At 39.6% G+C, this 17239-nt stretch overlaps 1 protein-coding gene across 4 annotated transcripts in view; it reads right to left on the bottom strand.

Moving 5' to 3' along the window:
- Positions 1 to 17239, bottom strand: part of SYNE2 (spectrin repeat containing nuclear envelope protein 2) — a 181876-nt gene that overhangs the window by 110521 nt on the left and 54116 nt on the right. For all 4 annotated transcript variants that reach the window (XM_071557344.1, XM_071557346.1, XM_071557347.1 and 1 more), the window contains exons 32-47: positions 16207 to 16365; positions 15343 to 15504; positions 12905 to 13006; positions 11381 to 11581; positions 10287 to 10452; positions 9421 to 9533; positions 8435 to 8637; positions 7950 to 8069; positions 7560 to 7848; positions 6608 to 6774; positions 4951 to 5263; positions 4073 to 4237; positions 2861 to 3217; positions 2251 to 2385; positions 1169 to 1330; positions 42 to 188 (exon numbers count right to left, since the gene is read on the bottom strand). In XM_071557344.1, the coding sequence (XP_071413445.1) occupies positions 42 to 188; positions 1169 to 1330; positions 2251 to 2385; positions 2861 to 3217; positions 4073 to 4237; positions 4951 to 5263; positions 6608 to 6774; positions 7560 to 7848; positions 7950 to 8069; positions 8435 to 8637; positions 9421 to 9533; positions 10287 to 10452; positions 11381 to 11581; positions 12905 to 13006; positions 15343 to 15504; positions 16207 to 16365 (2961 nt within the window). The remainder of the gene's footprint in view (positions 1 to 41; positions 189 to 1168; positions 1331 to 2250; positions 2386 to 2860; positions 3218 to 4072; positions 4238 to 4950; positions 5264 to 6607; positions 6775 to 7559; positions 7849 to 7949; positions 8070 to 8434; positions 8638 to 9420; positions 9534 to 10286; positions 10453 to 11380; positions 11582 to 12904; positions 13007 to 15342; positions 15505 to 16206; positions 16366 to 17239) is intronic.

The following is a 17239-nucleotide window of genomic DNA, read 5'->3' as shown; positions in this document are numbered from 1 at the left end:
ATGACTGGCAAATTTTGCTTGAAATAACAGACTGTGGTTACCTCATATGCAGAAACTGGGGGCTTAGATCCCAGACGATCCTTCTCAGCTGCTGCAGATTCCAGGACTTGACTCTTCTGGCTCACCTTCTGTTGAACCTGTTCCACATCTTCTCTGTACGACTGATTCTTGACATCACTAGGTTTCTCCTTTTGGTGTAAGAAAAATAAAAGAAACAAGTAATTGAAAAGCCCTAATCAAACCTGCCGAGTAGTAATTACAGTGCTTGAGATGACAAAGTCATGAAGCCCATAATTACAGGTAGAGGAGGAAAACCACGATTACATCTTATAAAGTACTGTGGGCAAGGTTATGGCAAAGGAAAGTGCTGTTATTTTGCTATAAATTTTTAGAAAAACTCCAGATTGCAAGTGCTCTTACTTTGACCTACGCTGTTCATTTTAATCTAAGCAGGGACCTGTGTACTCCTGGACTGTCTTCAATGCACTTTTTAAAAGGTTTCGCCTTTTCCTGAGGCTCCCTGTACTTGTACTGCAGACAGAGAGCCTTTGGTTAGTCACCCAGCCAATTACCAGGCACAGCAGTCCTGTGGGCAACCTGGGGATTTGCTGGATGCAGCTTTCAGCATCTCATACAGTTTGCTAGAAATGAAATTCTGAAGAATCTGCTCTGTAACACCCCTTCATGAATGAGAGGACTGCAATGAGAGCCCTGCTAGCCTTTTCATCTCCAGTGGGAGCTTCCAACTCATTATGGCTCCAGCTTCTAAGCACTGCTCTAGTGTCAAAATTCCTCTTGTACTGGGGTGCACCAAACAGGACACAGCATTTCCAGTGCAGCCTCACACATGCCAAGTAAATATGGAAATAAGAAATCTACATATGTGAAAGAGACTCAAGTACAGTATATCCAGGTGACTTGGAATGCAATCTCTCTTGGAATGCAGTATCTCAGCAAACAATTTTAAAAAATTCCCTATACCCTAATTTTAAATGCACCGGAAAGAATTAAGTTGACAAATACTAAGTATACAACCCATCAAACAAAATTATCTCAGTGTGACTTGAGATTTTTATTACTAATTTATAAGTGGTATCATCACTGCAGCTAAACTGTATACATATACCCTCAAATTCCATCACTCTTGTGTAATCTCATGTCCAGTTACCTCTGCTGGATGGGTTCCCTTTCTTGTTTCATCACCTTCAATACCAACACCATCCTGATGTGTTTCCAGTTCTGCCTCTCCCCCCAGAACTGCACTGTCCAGAACATCCTCTTGGACCCTGTCATGTGTGTCCACACCTGGGCTCTCCTCATCAGTCTCCCCCTGATTTGAAAAATACAAAATGTTTACAATCACTGAAAGTCACAGAACAAAACTTAAGTTTACTAAGACACTTCCACCCCACAGTATGTCTACTCTATCCTCAGTTTAGCTTAATGAATGAAGGAAAAGCTTGAGGTAAACTCAAATCCAGAGTATCCTGGAAATCCCTGCTCAGACCAGGTTGCCATATTTGGACCTTAACTGTCCAAACAGTTTCAGGATAAAGCAAACAGGAGTAAGTGCTCACATGATTTTCAATATGGTTACAGACATTTGGTAACAGTATGGGTAGTTTCCACTCTGATATTTTGATGGTCATCTCACCCACATCCACATACTGTTATTGCTCAATGGTCAGGTCAGTGAGGGAGTACTTCAAATCATTTCCTCAGCTTTGCACACATGAAGTAATTTACAGTGTGAATATTCTGAGGTCCCCTAAAGATCAGCATTTCCAGGTTAGTGATCTCTCACTACCTGCAGTGACAAATCCCTATCCCTGGAAGTGTTCAAGGCCAGCCTGGATGGGGCTTTGAGCAACCTGGTCTAGTGGAAGTTGTCCCTGCCCAAGGCAGGGGGGTTGAAAAGAGAAGATATTTAAGGTCCCTTCCAAACCAAACCATTCTGTGATTCTATGATTTTATGAAAACACAGGTATATGGCAGGTTTCTATCATGGAAAAAATAGGTCCAAGCCCTGGGAACTTGTAGAGATGATCACATTGATCTCTTGCATACTTCATGTAAGCAAGGCTGCGAGGGTGATCTGGAGAATATAATTCATCATTCCTTTCATCAGATAAGGAAAATATGTCTCTGTAAGACCAAATTTTAAGGAAGTTCATATGCATTTCTAATAAACACAGAGACACACATACAAAGATATACACTGACATGTATTAGAACACATTTGCCAGGTACCTGAACAGCCTGCCCCAACCTGTCCTGGCTGAGATTGATATCCTTTAATGGGCTCTCTGACAATGCACTGCTTTCTTCCAAAACTGGATCATTCTGCTTCTCTTTCTCTGACATATTTCCATTTACATCTTGACCCTAAGAGAAATGATAGAAAATCTGCTTGTGTGACCATAAATGTTGTATTTTAACATTAAATCTCTGAATGTAAAAATCATTATCACTGAAAAAGAACAGGACAGATACTGTGCTGCAGCTCTAAACAAATCTTAGTGGTTCAAGAGAAACTCTAAAAGTACTTGGGCAGAGGCCTATCAGCAATTTTCTCATCTATACACCCTCTCCCTGTTGTCTTGATCCAGTATACCTGCTCTAATTACTGGGAAGAGAAAGTTATATGCATATTGTATTTAAATGGAAAACTGCAGCTTTGAACACACATTATTGGCTTGTTACAGACTTGCTATAATAAGTTAAGGAGTTCTCCATATGTTTGAATTATACACATACATTTACAGAAGGTATAAATTCCATTAAATTAAGGATACATTTGAGAGACAGGTGCCTCTTTAACCACTCTTACACTGCCATTGCTATCAGCAAATAAACTCACATCATGCATTTCCAAAGGCTCCTTCAGCTCCACTGCTGTGGGGCTCTCTTCTGCAGCTACACCATTATCAGAAGTGATCTGTATCTCTCTCTTCAACATTATATCTGCCTTATCTTCCATTCCTATTTCATTACCAAACTCATCTTTTAGCTCAAGGGCTTTCTTCAAAATATTTTCCTTCTTTTGCTTGACATTTTCAAGTCTTTCTTCCAGACTCCTGTGTTCACTTTGAAGTGTTTCAATCTCATTGTTAATAAACTTCTGTCCTGGTGAAGAGGTGTTTTCTTTAACAGTTTCTGCTAAAACCAAAATCTTCTTTAAAGTGTCTTCATATTGACTAAGAGGTCCTTGTTGTTCCTTTAAGCACAAAAAAAACCATTTTATTTGAAAAGTGTCTTCACACAATATATTTAATGCTACAATCTAAAGTCAATTGCTAAAATCATAAATATTTGTTGTGAACAACAAAGTGTGCTGAAAAGTACACGCAGACCTCTTTGCTGCAGAAAGTCAAACACAAAACCAATAATTGTGTCAGCCATTTTTATGTACAGAGAACACCTGGAGCTAAAAGCATTACAATGATAAAATAATCCCATAGCACACTGTGTGGTACATGATGTTCCTTCCAAGTTACTGACAGATAATTCCCCCCACTACTCTCAATTGACTTGTTAGAGGGACAGCAAATTCTGGAGGAAGTAGAATTGCAGTGATCAATACAAGCTACAGGCTTCAGCTTCCAGTAGTGCTCTGTGCTCACAGCTACAACACTGTTACCCACCCTGCCAAAGAGCAAAAGAATGGCTACTTATGCATGAAGGACATTTCTTAAAACTGAACTTAGCCCACTGACATTTTCCTAAGCTTTCCACACTGCCTAATTTAAAGACCCTTAGTAACACCAAATTTAATTATCTCTTTCCTCATTATGTCCAGAGAGGAAAAATAAAATCCCAACCAACCAAACAAGAAGCCTGTGTTTGAGTCAGGACAATTCTACCTTCAGTTCAGTCATCTGTAAAGGTCCCCTCAGTTCATTAAGGGTGGTTTTAGGCCTACAATTATCTTGATAAAGGAACACCACATACCCTTTTTATTTTAGAAAGGCTTGAGTTTTTCAGTTTCACACCATTAGTATTTTTCTTTCACAAATTGTGATGGTCTCTAGGGCATGGACCCTTTCTCCATGATGCAAAACCTATAACATACCTGTGACTCCAACTGGTTTTGCTCAGCTGATGATTGTTCCATTGATGGACCTTCACCATCAGCAAGCTTCTCAGAGACAGTTCTCAGCTCAGTGCTCAGGCCTGTTACCATATCCTGAAACTCCTGGTGTTCTTGGACGTGGTGTTCCAATGTCTGCATGATGGTCTAGGAAACAAGTAGATTCTAAGATTAGTCCACCATTATCTAAAACACATTAGTCCATCATTAGCTAAAACAGACTGCCACAGCTTTTCCAGGACGTCACCAGCACAACAAACTTGCTTTCTTTCCATAAGCACATAAACATCTTGCTCTCTTCCCAGCACATCAGGGACTCCATCATGAACAAAATTTTACTAGCAGCAGGAAGCAGAAGGGTTGGCATTTCATAAGAACGTACTTCTAAAAAGGATGTTTTCTATTCAAAACTGATGATAGAGGCAGAATGCAAATGCAACTATATTGGGTGAAACCAGTACAAACAAGATGCTGGAAAAGCATCTTGTCCAAATTCATCCTTCCCAAAGGAAGAAAACCTCCTGTGGCTTGGAGAATCCAAGAACAAATGCTTTATATTCTATTCGTAACTATCCAAAACTTTTTATACAGGTACAAATTGTTCTTCATACTTACTCTGGTCTTATTTGTTTCAACATTTATCTCTCTATAGAGCACAATGCACTGAATATGAGCTTCTGGTGCTCTTCTCACAGTAAGAAAGAAAGAGGAAGGAATTCCCTGCCCTTTTTCACAGAAAATTCCTCCACTCCCAGCTTTACCCATAAACTTCCCATCTGAATGACACTACAGATAAACAGTGAGAATTGCAACCAACAGAACACCAAGAATCTTATAAGGAAAGAGAGTGAGATTCCAACCTGGAGTTGGCTGAGCAGATTTTCATGTTGGTTCTTTAATTCTGACCATTCCACCTCTGTGAAGCAGGGATCCCCACTGTGACCCTGTAGATGATCCTTCTGGCTTTTCAATTCTCTAAACTGGGAAGTTAAGCCTTCTGCTTTCTGCAGGAGGTTGGCATAGTTTGTCAGCTGAGCTTGCTTCTCCTGCAAACCAGGCTGGAGGGCAAAACCCATCTCCTGTTGCTGTTTCTCCAGCTCTGTTAGAGCCTGTCTCAGCTCTTCTTTGCTTTGCTCATATTGCTCCCTGTTGCTCTGAAGTTGCTCTTGAGGGCTAAATAAAAAAAAGTTTGTTTAATAGTCTCAAACCCCCAAATTTATTGACTGCCTAGAAAATGTCAAATTCTGAACAAGTCAACCATTAGAATGAACTTGAGTGTACCAAATACTTTTCTTCAGATATTAAATAACTAATCAGACTGGAATTTTCAAGGTGATGAAAAGTATTGAAGTTATTGCAAATGCACTGGACTTGAATGCAGAGCAAATGACTAAGCCTCTTAAATCTTAACCTCTAAATCCCCAGTTTCTAGCACCAGAGATGTGATGCTCATGCTCTGTGCTTTTCTGTTTTTTCATTGCAGCAGAAGTTCTGTTTAAAAACTACCATGTGGTTATGAATCTGTTTTCCTTGACAGTCTCCTGCAAGGGAATGTCCTCTAGAAGATACACATCACACTGGTTGTGGTAGGGGTGGGGAAGTGTTATAGAGACACAGAAACAAAACCAGCATATGCAATGTGGGTTTTGCTAGTACAATCCAGTGATTATTTGCCTGATCTTCACACAGGATTTTGAGTTCTGTGCTTTACCAGCATGTTTGCTGATCTGCGGCAGGTGAACAGGATGCATTTCTCCACAGGAAACATGCAATGAGACATAAGTAACATTTGTATGTTCACATTTAGTGATGAAGCTCAGATATTTTCCTGATGGAACTTAAATGCCAACATTTGAAAATATGATCCCACACAAAAAAATCCAAATAAATAAATTCTGGTTATAATACTGTAAAGTACAGCAGGATAAACGAGGACAAAAGCAAAGCTTAAGTGTTTTGGCTTTGCCCCTTGAGATTCATATTTTTTGGCAAATGACAAATGAAGCACAGCCTCGCATACATTTTGTACTCTTGCATCAAGTTGCTGTTCCAGCTCCTCACTGATGTTGGTACTGTGGTGCATCTGTTATTCCCCACCCTGATCCTGCAAGGTCCTGAGCATCTCTTCAGATGTGATAAGCACCTCCTCTCCTGTCTTCAACACACTGTGAAGAGGATGCTCTGCATTCTGCTGTGCTAGATCCAACACAGCTAATGCTCCATCTTCCTGAGAGCCACTTGTACTGTTTTTACTGAGAACTCAGTAGGAAGAGAAGGCAAGAGAATATTCTCTGGCTATTCGTGGCCACACCAGAAAATATCTCTGGCTATCTCCCACCATTCAGTCCAAACTGTGACCTGCCCCTCCACAATACTGCTGAAATACAAGTATTTTTTGTAGGTACCTCATTCTGCTCCCAAAGAACAGAAATTCAATGGAACTGGTGTGGGAAGAACAGAGGAAAGTTAATATAGTGATAAATGATCTGTACTGCCTCTTGGCAAATTCCACATTACCTGCCATTACTGGCCAGCTGGCAGATGCTTTCCCACTTTTTCTGGAGCTCGGAAATAGTCTGCTGAACCTCTGGCTTCTTGTTTTCCTCATTTCTCAATAAAGTTTCTCCTACAGCGACCATACTCTGCATTTTGGCCTCTCCTTCTTCTCTGAGAGCTGTGATCTCCTGTATTAAACAAGATGAAGGAGTATATTTACAATGAATTTTGGTTACAAAATAGAAAGTATTACCATTATTCTTTCACACTTTGTACACTACTGTACAAGACAACAGAATTCTTCTTCTAATGTATTATATAACTAATACATAAACAGATCGATCATCTAATTTTGAAAGTCTGGGACAATAAGGCTGATTTATTAATTATTCTCTATGTAACAAGATGAATATTGTGCTGACAGATTAAAAAAATGCTCCAATTCTTATGGAGAGATATTTGCCCCAATAGTACTCATTTCCACAGAATGAAACTCATAAATCCCAGCATTCTCATCCTATGTAGCCAGAGAAAGGAGACACCAAAGAGGACACTGGGGCCTGAGAGACCCACCCAGGCAGTGGAGCAGCCCAGCACAAAGGCCATGCAGGACACCTGATAAGCCACACACTCTGCAGAGGCTCTCCAGACATCCCAGCTACATCACAGACTTCCCTCTCCACTCCTGGAACAGACTGTGACAGGAAGGCACACAGCCAGCAGCACCTTGTGACCTCAGTGCTGCTTCACTCAGAGATGCAGCAAAGAATCTCATCTCAGGTGTATAATAAATCATATTACAAAAAAAAAACCAAACAAAAATACCAAACATTCCCCACCGCTCCTCAAATAGGCCACAAAACCACAAGCCATGAGAAGTGACAGTATCTCTCAGGAAGTATTGACTCATCAAGCATTCCCCTGGTATTAGCTTGAGCTGTGAGGTGAAAAAAGAACACATTTAACACAATACCTTTATCTGATTAATCCTTTCCTCTGATGGCAACTCACTGTCCTGGGAACTCAGTTTATCAACAGCCTCTTCAAGCTTTTTGATCCAGCAAGAAACATCCTGGGCAAGTTCTTCAAAATTTTGTTCTTCCACTGGAAGTGTCTCAGTATTCCCTGCCATTCCACTTACATGTGTTACCAATGTGTGGTACCTACTAATGAGACTACTGGCTTTTGAAACTGTTTCATGTTCTGTCAGCCCAGCCTCTCTCAAACAATTTGCTAGCTGAGCCATGGAATCAAACGGTTTTCTGAAAAATAAAAAAACCTAATAAACATCTATTTGTTGTAAGAACTTGGAACAATCTAGATTAGAAGACAGTTCTAGGATAGAGATCAAAAAACCCAATACCTCTGCATTAATAGTGTTCTATAGAAGTTTTCAAGTTTTGACTCATCTTTATCAATCTCTTTTAGTTTTTCCTCCTGAGCAGAGAGCCATTCTTCCAAGACCAACCTGCTTTCTTCAAGGCTAAAGCACATACAAATACAGTCAGGTCAAAATGAGAGGCATTACATGACTAAAACCTGCTGACAAAAGTGTTCTGCTGAACAAGTAGCATCAATATCATGTGTCTGATCAAGCAACATTTTAAGCACAAGCTTTACTTTAAATATCTCAATTCATGCCACTGAAACTATCCATAGTTTCCACATAGGTCTGCTATAAAATGAAAAAAAACCACATGAAGCATACAACAAAACACTTATTACCCTTTAATAAAATAACATTTTTTATAAAAAGCATTGTTGTTTCCAATTCATTATGGCTCTCTAGTAATGAATCATTGTATTCCACTTGTGATTAAAATGTCAAAAACTACATTAGTTCCCTACCTATTGAGCTGCTGGAGAGAAGCACCAAGTTCCTTTTCCCGTTTCTGACATTTGGAGATCAATCTCTGCAGTTCTGCTTCCTGATCTCTCACACGGCTGTTGAGGTGGTTAATGCTTGCTTTGGGCAAGTAGGCCTTCACTTTATTCAATAAAGTTTTAACCTCTTGGGTATCTCTATCTTTGCCTTCAGATGTTAGGAAGTGCTGAAAAAAAGCACAAACACAAGATGCATTAATTTGCTGTCGTATGATAGATATTTATGGTACAAGAGTTTTTCAGCTCCTGTTATCTCCACCAGTATTTTTTCCCAGCAATTTCAGTCCCTGAAAAGGGATATATGCTAATTCACATTTTGCTGACTATTCCATTTGGAAATGCAAAATTTGCTGTTTGTAAACTAGGAAGAAAATGAAGGACATGGTTTGGCTTTTCTTCTCTACAGCACAAATACAGGGAGAAGAAGCAGGCAATCAGCATTCAAATCTAGCACTGACATCACTGACAGTCTCCTTCTGCTGCTTAACTGTGATTGCTTCTTGCAGATGTTGTGACTTTTCCATCTGTTTTCTGTTGATTCTGAGTGACTTAGAGAGAAAATCTGGCTACAACAAAACAAATGCAAATTTTTCACATTAGAGTCCATTGGGGGTCAGAATTCCATGTTACTCTGTACATATTTGACTTTCTGCATCTTTGCACACTGAAGGACTCGGTCAAGGTCCACTGCCTTTCACTAACTACTGCTCTGTCTCTCACTTGCCCAACTATGTCTGAACTTGAGCACTGAAACATTGATACTCCATTTCAACAAAGTTTTATCTTCATTCCACTTATTGTCCTAATGCTTTAAGTTAAATGAAATGTGCCTTCAGCCTCAAGTTACAAAGCCAATGTAGGTGAATTCACTCCCAAGAACAGTCCCCTGTGTAAAGGGTAAAACTTCAAGAACAATCCGCTTTAGAAATTAGAACATTTTAGTACTTTACCTTTAGCCTCTGTAGTCTTTCTTCCAGTATCGGTTTTGTTTCTGAGGGGTCAAAGCAGTCCTTCAAAGACAGCTGAGTGCTGCTGAACCAGTCATTAAAATTCTTGCACTGACCTGAAAAAAAGATACATTCCAGTTTTCTTCATTAATTGTACTCTGTAAAAGAAAATCCTATTTAACCTGAACATTTCAGACAATTTACAATTGTATTTATCAGTGCTACTGTCAAAAGTTGCTTTTTGTTACAGAAAATGTGACTGAAAATGCTCCAGCTCATGTTTTTCTTTACCCAACATTAATTGACAATAAACATACCTGTTCACTTCCAAGGGACAGTCTGTTACACACAGCAGTTTGGGTAAACAAGACCTGGAATAGCCTACTGGCAACTTTTCTCATTTACACACAAATTAATATTAGTTTCAGAATATTTAAAGATATGAGACTACTTTGGGGCAGAATTTCGCTTCTTCAAAATTCTGTGTTTACTTAAAACAAAAAGTAATAACACTATTCATTCTTATAACCAAGTTTAAGTAAAAAATGACTGGAAAAAATGAGAACATTGGATTTCTGTATTTTTAAATTAAATACTCCAACATTTTTTCCCGAATTATGCTTTACACTTCTTTTACCTATTTTTTAAAACATAAAAACAAGAAACAAAATACTTTGATCCACACTGAATGGTTTGTTGAGATCAAAAGCCATTTTTCTCCAGATCTTTATCTTGTTCAGAATGCTGAAGCAGTTTGAGGTATTGAAGCAGTTTCAGACACCGAACCATTTAACTGCATAACCTTGAAGTCATTATGGCAGTCAATGCAAGCCTACAAAGGCACACAAATGTGAAATGTGTTTGCTTACGGTTCAAAACACCAATAAAATGATCTTGAAGCACATGTTTCTTGTTATTGAATAAATCAGTGACACATTTAAGCTGTTTATTTAATTCATCCACATCAGGACAATCCGTCTCTTCTTGGAGTAATGCCACATGGTGTTCCTGCTGCAGAATTTTCTGGTGTATCTCCTAAGGTTAAAAAAACAGGACAGTTTTTTAAAACAAAATGTTGAAGTGCAAGCAGAAGTTCCCTGTACAGAGATGCTTTAGTACAAGATAAAGTTTTGCAAAAGGGTTTAGCTCTGCCTATGTGACAAAATAATTTCTTAAATCATATGGGCATTAACAAGGCAATCAATAGGTAGATGTAAGCACTAAACTCTCTTAGAGCAGTGTGCATACACCTGTGTGCACACATAATCACACACATTCACTCATGCACAGTTTGGCATCACACAGAACACACATGTGAACAGTGACAGAGGCTATCGTGCCTTAGCTGCCATAGGCATTATTCCACCCCTAAATGCCTTACTGTGTATCAAGTGCCTGTGGACTGAAAGACAACTTAGAGGGAGCTAGGAAAATTAATTAAAAGCCCTTTGTTCCAATGCCTGTGATTTCATTGCCCTAAACACTTGTGGTCTGGCACCCAGACTGTACATAATCCACTCACTGCTCCACAGGAGGTTTAAATTCTGCCAGTCTAAACCTCCAAGCAAGAAGCTTGAGTCTGAGCAAATATTTGGCTGCAGTTGTTTACTGGGAGTTCCCCTTGCAAGAAGGCTCAGGTGGCACAAAGACATTCTCTGTATAATACTCAGTCTTGGAAAACACACAACCCAGTACCCCCACTACTGCTTGAACATATCCTGGGTGACATACTGTTGTGCCTAGGATTAACCATTTCCATTAGCTGCAAGGGTTAATTAACCACATGTGACAACTCCAGTGAAAACAGGCTTTTCTTTCATGTTTCTGGCAACTTAAGGAAATATTCAAGCCAGGCTCTTCACTTGAGTTATTCCAGCAGTTTACAACTTACAGAGGACAAACACTTATGAAGACTTGCCAAAGAGAGAAATTTATAAAATATACATATGTTGTGGCATCCTACCTCTAATTTAGTAAAGATCTCTAAGGTATCTGAAGGAGATAAAGCTTTTAAAAGTGATTCAGTCATTCCAATCTGTGTCTTGGCTAGATCAAGGTCTCCCTTCAGTTCTGCTGTATTCACGGTGGGTTCACTGGTCCCTCGCTTTGCTGCCAAGAGCTCCTTTATTAGCTCCATTTTTTGCACAACAGATGATCTGATGACCTTAAAATTGGAAATAAACATACATAAACTATACTGGATTGAATTCCTATAATATTACAAAAATCTATGACAGACCTAAAAAGAAATTAAATTATCTGAAATCCAGACATTTCAATCCCAGTTTGTTCCAATTTGTTTCCCCTCCCTCCCACTCCACAGACTGAAAAATAATAGCATTAAAGCACTGCTTTTCTGAGGACAAATAATTTCAGCCTGTCTTTATTAGCACATTTACTGGTACTGCTGTATTAATAAATGTATTTGTCAGTCTACTCTCAGCTGGATAAAGGCCCTACGTGCTCTTTGGCTGTCATGAAACAGAAGGTGGCAACTTTCTCTGTAACACACCTCCCTGCAGGGATTCAATCCAGGAAATTCCCCACAATGACCCAAAAACCAGGCAAGGGTAGCAGAGAGGTGGGGAGCTCTGGCTCAACACTACTCACTAAAGAGTAACAGGTCCTTAACCTCATCCTTGAGGCTTCCACTGATTTGCAGGAGACAGCAACTCAGTGGGATCATGGCCACGTGTTGAAACACCCTCACAGGGACTCAGGGCATCTGAGGCTCCTGAGGAGCACAGTGTGCACAGCACAAGGTTGCAGAGGCCTTCCCTAAGCTCCTTAGATCACTTTACCCAGTGAAACTCCCCTGAGTTCACTGTCCGCTGAGGATAAACACAGAAATAGCCAAACAGGGTCAAGCTCAAGGTGCATCTGACAGTGGATACTCAGGGAACTGCTACAGGATCAAGGCAGGCTAACGTGGTCTTAAACAGTGGAGAAGGACTTATTCCTTGCTATGCGAAGGTAACACAAAAAGATGGAGATTTCCTTGTGGTATCCCAAAGGAAAACCCCACAGTAAACATCACTCTATGCAAATAACTGTGAATTACCAAGCCACATTAAGCCATGTCTAGGTAAAGGTACAGTTTAAAACAGACAGGCAGCATGCTGGGATCATTCCTGCTGGCAGCATTCCTGGGATCCCCACAGGGACGATGAGGTCCATTGTGCCTTGTTTCTTGCCAGTAGCTAAAAGCCAAAAATCTTTCAGCAGGGCTGCAAAACAGCTGGGTCAGGCTTAAGACCCTACAAGGCACAGAAGTGATAGAAGTCTCTGTGTTTAAAATTACAGGTTTCATTCTAACAGCCTGAGAGAGACAACAAATGGAATCTCACTGTTCATAGCCAACAAAATGCCTCCAATATTTCTTTGGTAGATTTAAGTCAAACCATGAAATTACTGTGCCAAAGACAATACTAAAAGCAGGGCTGCAGTAATCAGTACTGACTTATCAGCTGTAAAAGCTTCCTTATACCTGTAGCTCCAGTGGAGGTTCATTACAATTCAGAAGTTCTTCTATCTCAGCCAATGTGTTGTCAAATTTCTGGAGTTTCTGCTCCTGGACTCGTAAACATGCCTAAAGATGGGAAAAACACACTGGTAATTTTTTTTCCCCCTAGAATTACATTTCCATGTTTCTGTTAGAAAATAGTATTAAAATATTCTGATTCTGCATTTTGGCATATAGACCTGTCACAACTCAACCCTTTCCTGATTTTCATTTTAGAAATGTAGATTTTTTTTTTGTATTAGAGTCAGAAGCATTACATGTTTTTCAGGCAAAGCAGTTGTTAATGCAAATATAGCATAAATTTAACAATCCTAATTATTTTGCTTCAAGTAAATTTGCAGTAAAAAAGCTTAATTTTGCATTTATTCTTGCTGCTTCTATTAAAAGTGATACTCTGAGATGTTGCAGACTTAAAGTCAAGGATTGGCATCCCGATGATACACTTTGGTATGGATGTGATAAGATATAATATGTGCTGTAGGCACTTTTTAAATGTAAACCCCTTGTATATGAAAAGATTTCTACTCATTTGAATGAATTTTGGAACTAGTCAGTAACATGAAGGCTAAATGCCAGCTTCAGCTTATGAACAGGATAATCACATTGTCTCATATTCCCAGATCAATACTCCAAACTCCCTCAGGACAAAGCATTCCTTTGCAGTCTCTGTACAAGCAACCATCAAAACGTGCTGCAGCCCTTAAAAGGGTTTGCACTTGCATAGAAACCACAGGAGAGATCAGAACCTGTCTCACATTTTTTATATTGAAATGATCTTTAAATACACAGTCAAATCATTCATTACTCTTCTTCTGTGAGAGTCTTCTGAAAGCACACACACCAGTGCTCAGCTGGGTGGTCACAAAGGACCTTGGGTTTCACCCCTATGGTACATGATACACATTGCAACAGCTGGGTGATTTTTTTGTAACTAACATTAATGTACAGATGTTTCAGGATCACAAAATAAATTAAAAAAAATAAAGTGATATGTGAACCTGAAGCCCTCTGCACTTGAAATCATTTTACAAAAACACCAACACATCAGGTTTAGTTTTCTCTCGTATTTAATAGTAGCTCATGGGGCACATGATTTCTCTTCCCTCACCTCTTTGGAGAATTACTCTCTCACAGGGCAGTGGAGTAACCTCAGCACAGCCCCCTTCAGCACAGCCCTCCCTGAGCACAAGCAGAGTCAAGCCAGGGGCACGGTCACATCACGCTGGATCCGAGCAGCTTCCAGGTTACAAAATGGCTCTTAAATGCAGTTTCCAACTGGTGTGTTTTTACTGGAGCCTTCAGGGACCTGAACTACCCCAGGTAAATTCTAACAATACACTGGTAAACACATTAATAATGTGACAAAATATCCACCGCTGCACAGTGGGCATACCATTGTTTCCCTGAGAAGATCTACACACAAAAACACCTTGGCATTTTTCTGTTCTGCCAATTAAAACAAACGAGCAGTGCTAGCAGTAGGAGAAAAGATGCAAGTAAGCATAATAAAAACCAGGGCATTTGTAGCTTGTAAACACTGAGAAAAAACTGCCTCCATATTTTCAAACAAGTGGATACAGAATAGATTTATGCCTCAATCCCCCCTCAAGCAGGAAATTATTTTGGTTTAGTAGACCCTGGTTATAACCACAGCGAAGCAGCACAACTGCTTCATTATGGTCCTGAAGTCAGAAACTAAAATATTTGCCCCTGCACATGAAGCTCTTCAATGGCACAAGCATAGTGCGTGTGTTTTCAGACCCAACTGCACTCTGATAACAAGAACTAATGCTACAGCCTGTGAAAAAGGGGCAGCCCAGGCTCTGCCTGTGCAGCCCCTGGAGACCCTCAGCAGCCACTGTCAAGGCTGCATTAAGTTACACCAGGGAGCACAAGGAGAAAATAAACCACCTCTGCAGACTCTTTCTGAATTCTACATAGGCCAGCTGTTTCTGAGGCTCCAGTATCTTCACTTATAGGCAACTTCTGCATAGAACACTAATCATTAGCCTGTACACACTGTCCTCCCTTTCTTCTCTATGCACATGGAAATAAATATGTGCACCACTGTACTCCAGGCTCCCAGCATTCCAGGCCAGGCCTTCTCCTTGCTCTGTGTTTGTACAGCACAAAGGAATAAGGGGGCTTTTGTAGTCTAAAGCAGCATTTGCAGTGTTGCATTGATTGAAAACAATTTAGTATCCATATATACTATCTATGCATTAGCTTCCAAGACCTGTATTCCCAATGGCAATACCTTCAGCCTTGCAAATACAACTGCAAATGTTACAACTTCCTCTGCTTTTGCAGTGCTGACATTTCTAGGCAATGTTCATGTTTATAGTCCAAAGTCTGTATCATTACTGTATTAATGAAGGGCAAAGCATTTCCATTCAAATTACCTTAAGCTGTGTGAGATCCTCTTCAGTCAGGCAATGGTCTTCTGCATTCTTGAGTTCTGCACTTGCCCAAGCCTCGATTGTGTCAGACAAACTTAGAAGTTTGTCCCACAAAGCCTGAGCTCTTCCCAAATTATCACAGTAGTTTTCAGTCTTTTCATTGATCTGCCACGAGATTGATAGACAGAAAACACACATAGATTTTAAAAAATGTTAAGTTATATTCTAAAAGCAAGAGCAGCACAATAAAATTGGAGCAAGATGAAACCGCCCACAAAAAAAAAGCATGGCAAATGGAAAAAAAAATCTCGTGTCTTCACAGTAAACTGGTCATGGAGAAGATATTTAAATCCCTGCCACACATGTCACCAAACATACCAATCACAGCAGCAGCTTGCCAGTTTTAAGGCAGGTTTAGGAAGGAGCCTTGCTCATTAATGTTCATCTACTCCCAGTAAATACCATCTAATCTCAGTATTGATGCACTGCTTAGATCAACAGTGGCAAACATTTCTCACCAAAAGCACCAGCATTGTAATTTTCCAGATTGTCTCCAAAGTCTAAATCCACAGAAGTTGTTATGGAAGCTTACAGATTGATTCATGCAGAAAGCACAAATACTGCCTTTTTGCATTTCCTAGAATTATTTGCTGCCAAGGAGTATGCCTGATACAAAGCACCTGAGGGATCAGAAACATTACACCCACAGACACTCTGCAAGCTTTGCTCTGGTAAACACTTGGATTTATCTCTTAAGAATCTCTGCCATATCAGACTTAATTTATTCCAAATATTACACCCATGTCAGAATCAATTACTATAATGCATAACAGATAAGACCACCCTGATAATTTACTTTTTACATACATCCAACCATCTGTCCACAATAACGTTAGCCTCATTCTCAAATGGAGGCTCCTCAAAGCTTCTCATTTTATTCAGCTGGAATTGCAGGTTTTTGCAGATCTGATTTATTTTGTCTACATCTTCAGAGTGATCGTTAAATTCTTCTTTTGCCTCTTCAATCTGGGAAAAAGACCACATAGATATTTATAAGCATGTTTGCTTATGACTCTTTATTCAGCAAAATGTTTTTAACTGATGCACTGCTCTTTTTAGCTTAGAGGAACAACACATTACACAATATAATCTATTTTATACAATATGATGAGACCAGGAATGCATTCTGTGCTGTTATATCCCTGTCATGCTGACAGGAATACTTCCCTGTTAGAAATCTATGTAATTCTGCTATTGGCTGCAAAACAGACGAGTGGGAACTATGGATAATTTATTTCTAAGAGAGACAAAACCACAGTTTGCTTTAAAAGTTCCAAGTGAAAGATCCAAGGGGACTGTACATCCACACAGAGAAACTGTTACAGAGATAAAGAATGCACAACATAATAATCATCTGAGACACTATTACAAGTCTAAAAAATAATCTGGCATTCTGATCCCCAGGTTTTGAACTGTTTTTTAAAAAAAGCTTAAATCCTACTTAAAGACGGACATTGTCAAATATCTCGCTGCCAGAAACTGAAACATCCCTTTTTCCTTTCTTATTTAAACACTAAACGGCTCCTTTGTGTTTAATTGGAATGTCAGTGTTTACAAACAACATGGAAGATTCCTAGAAAAGAAACACTGACCTCTAGTGCCAGGCACTTTGATAATAACAGCTCTCCTTGTTTCCCAGAGACATTCTGGGAAATAACATCTTCCCATACTGACACCACCAGCCACTGAGCTCAGGGGAGGGACAGAGCAGAGCAGCTCTCACAAACCAGAATAAAGCAGAGAACCTTCTCTATTATTTTATATAATTCTAAATAACAAACCATCAGCACTCAAGGACATCCCTGTACTGTGCTGCAGTTTCAGACCATAATTCTGAGAG

Source organism: Pithys albifrons, chromosome 6 (genome assembly GCF_047495875.1).
Source record: "Pithys albifrons albifrons isolate INPA30051 chromosome 6, PitAlb_v1, whole genome shotgun sequence".
NCBI classification, from domain to species: domain Eukaryota; kingdom Metazoa; phylum Chordata; class Aves; order Passeriformes; family Thamnophilidae; genus Pithys; species Pithys albifrons.
Note: the sequence above shows the minus strand (reverse complement) of the source record. Positions and strands in the feature narration are given on the sequence as shown.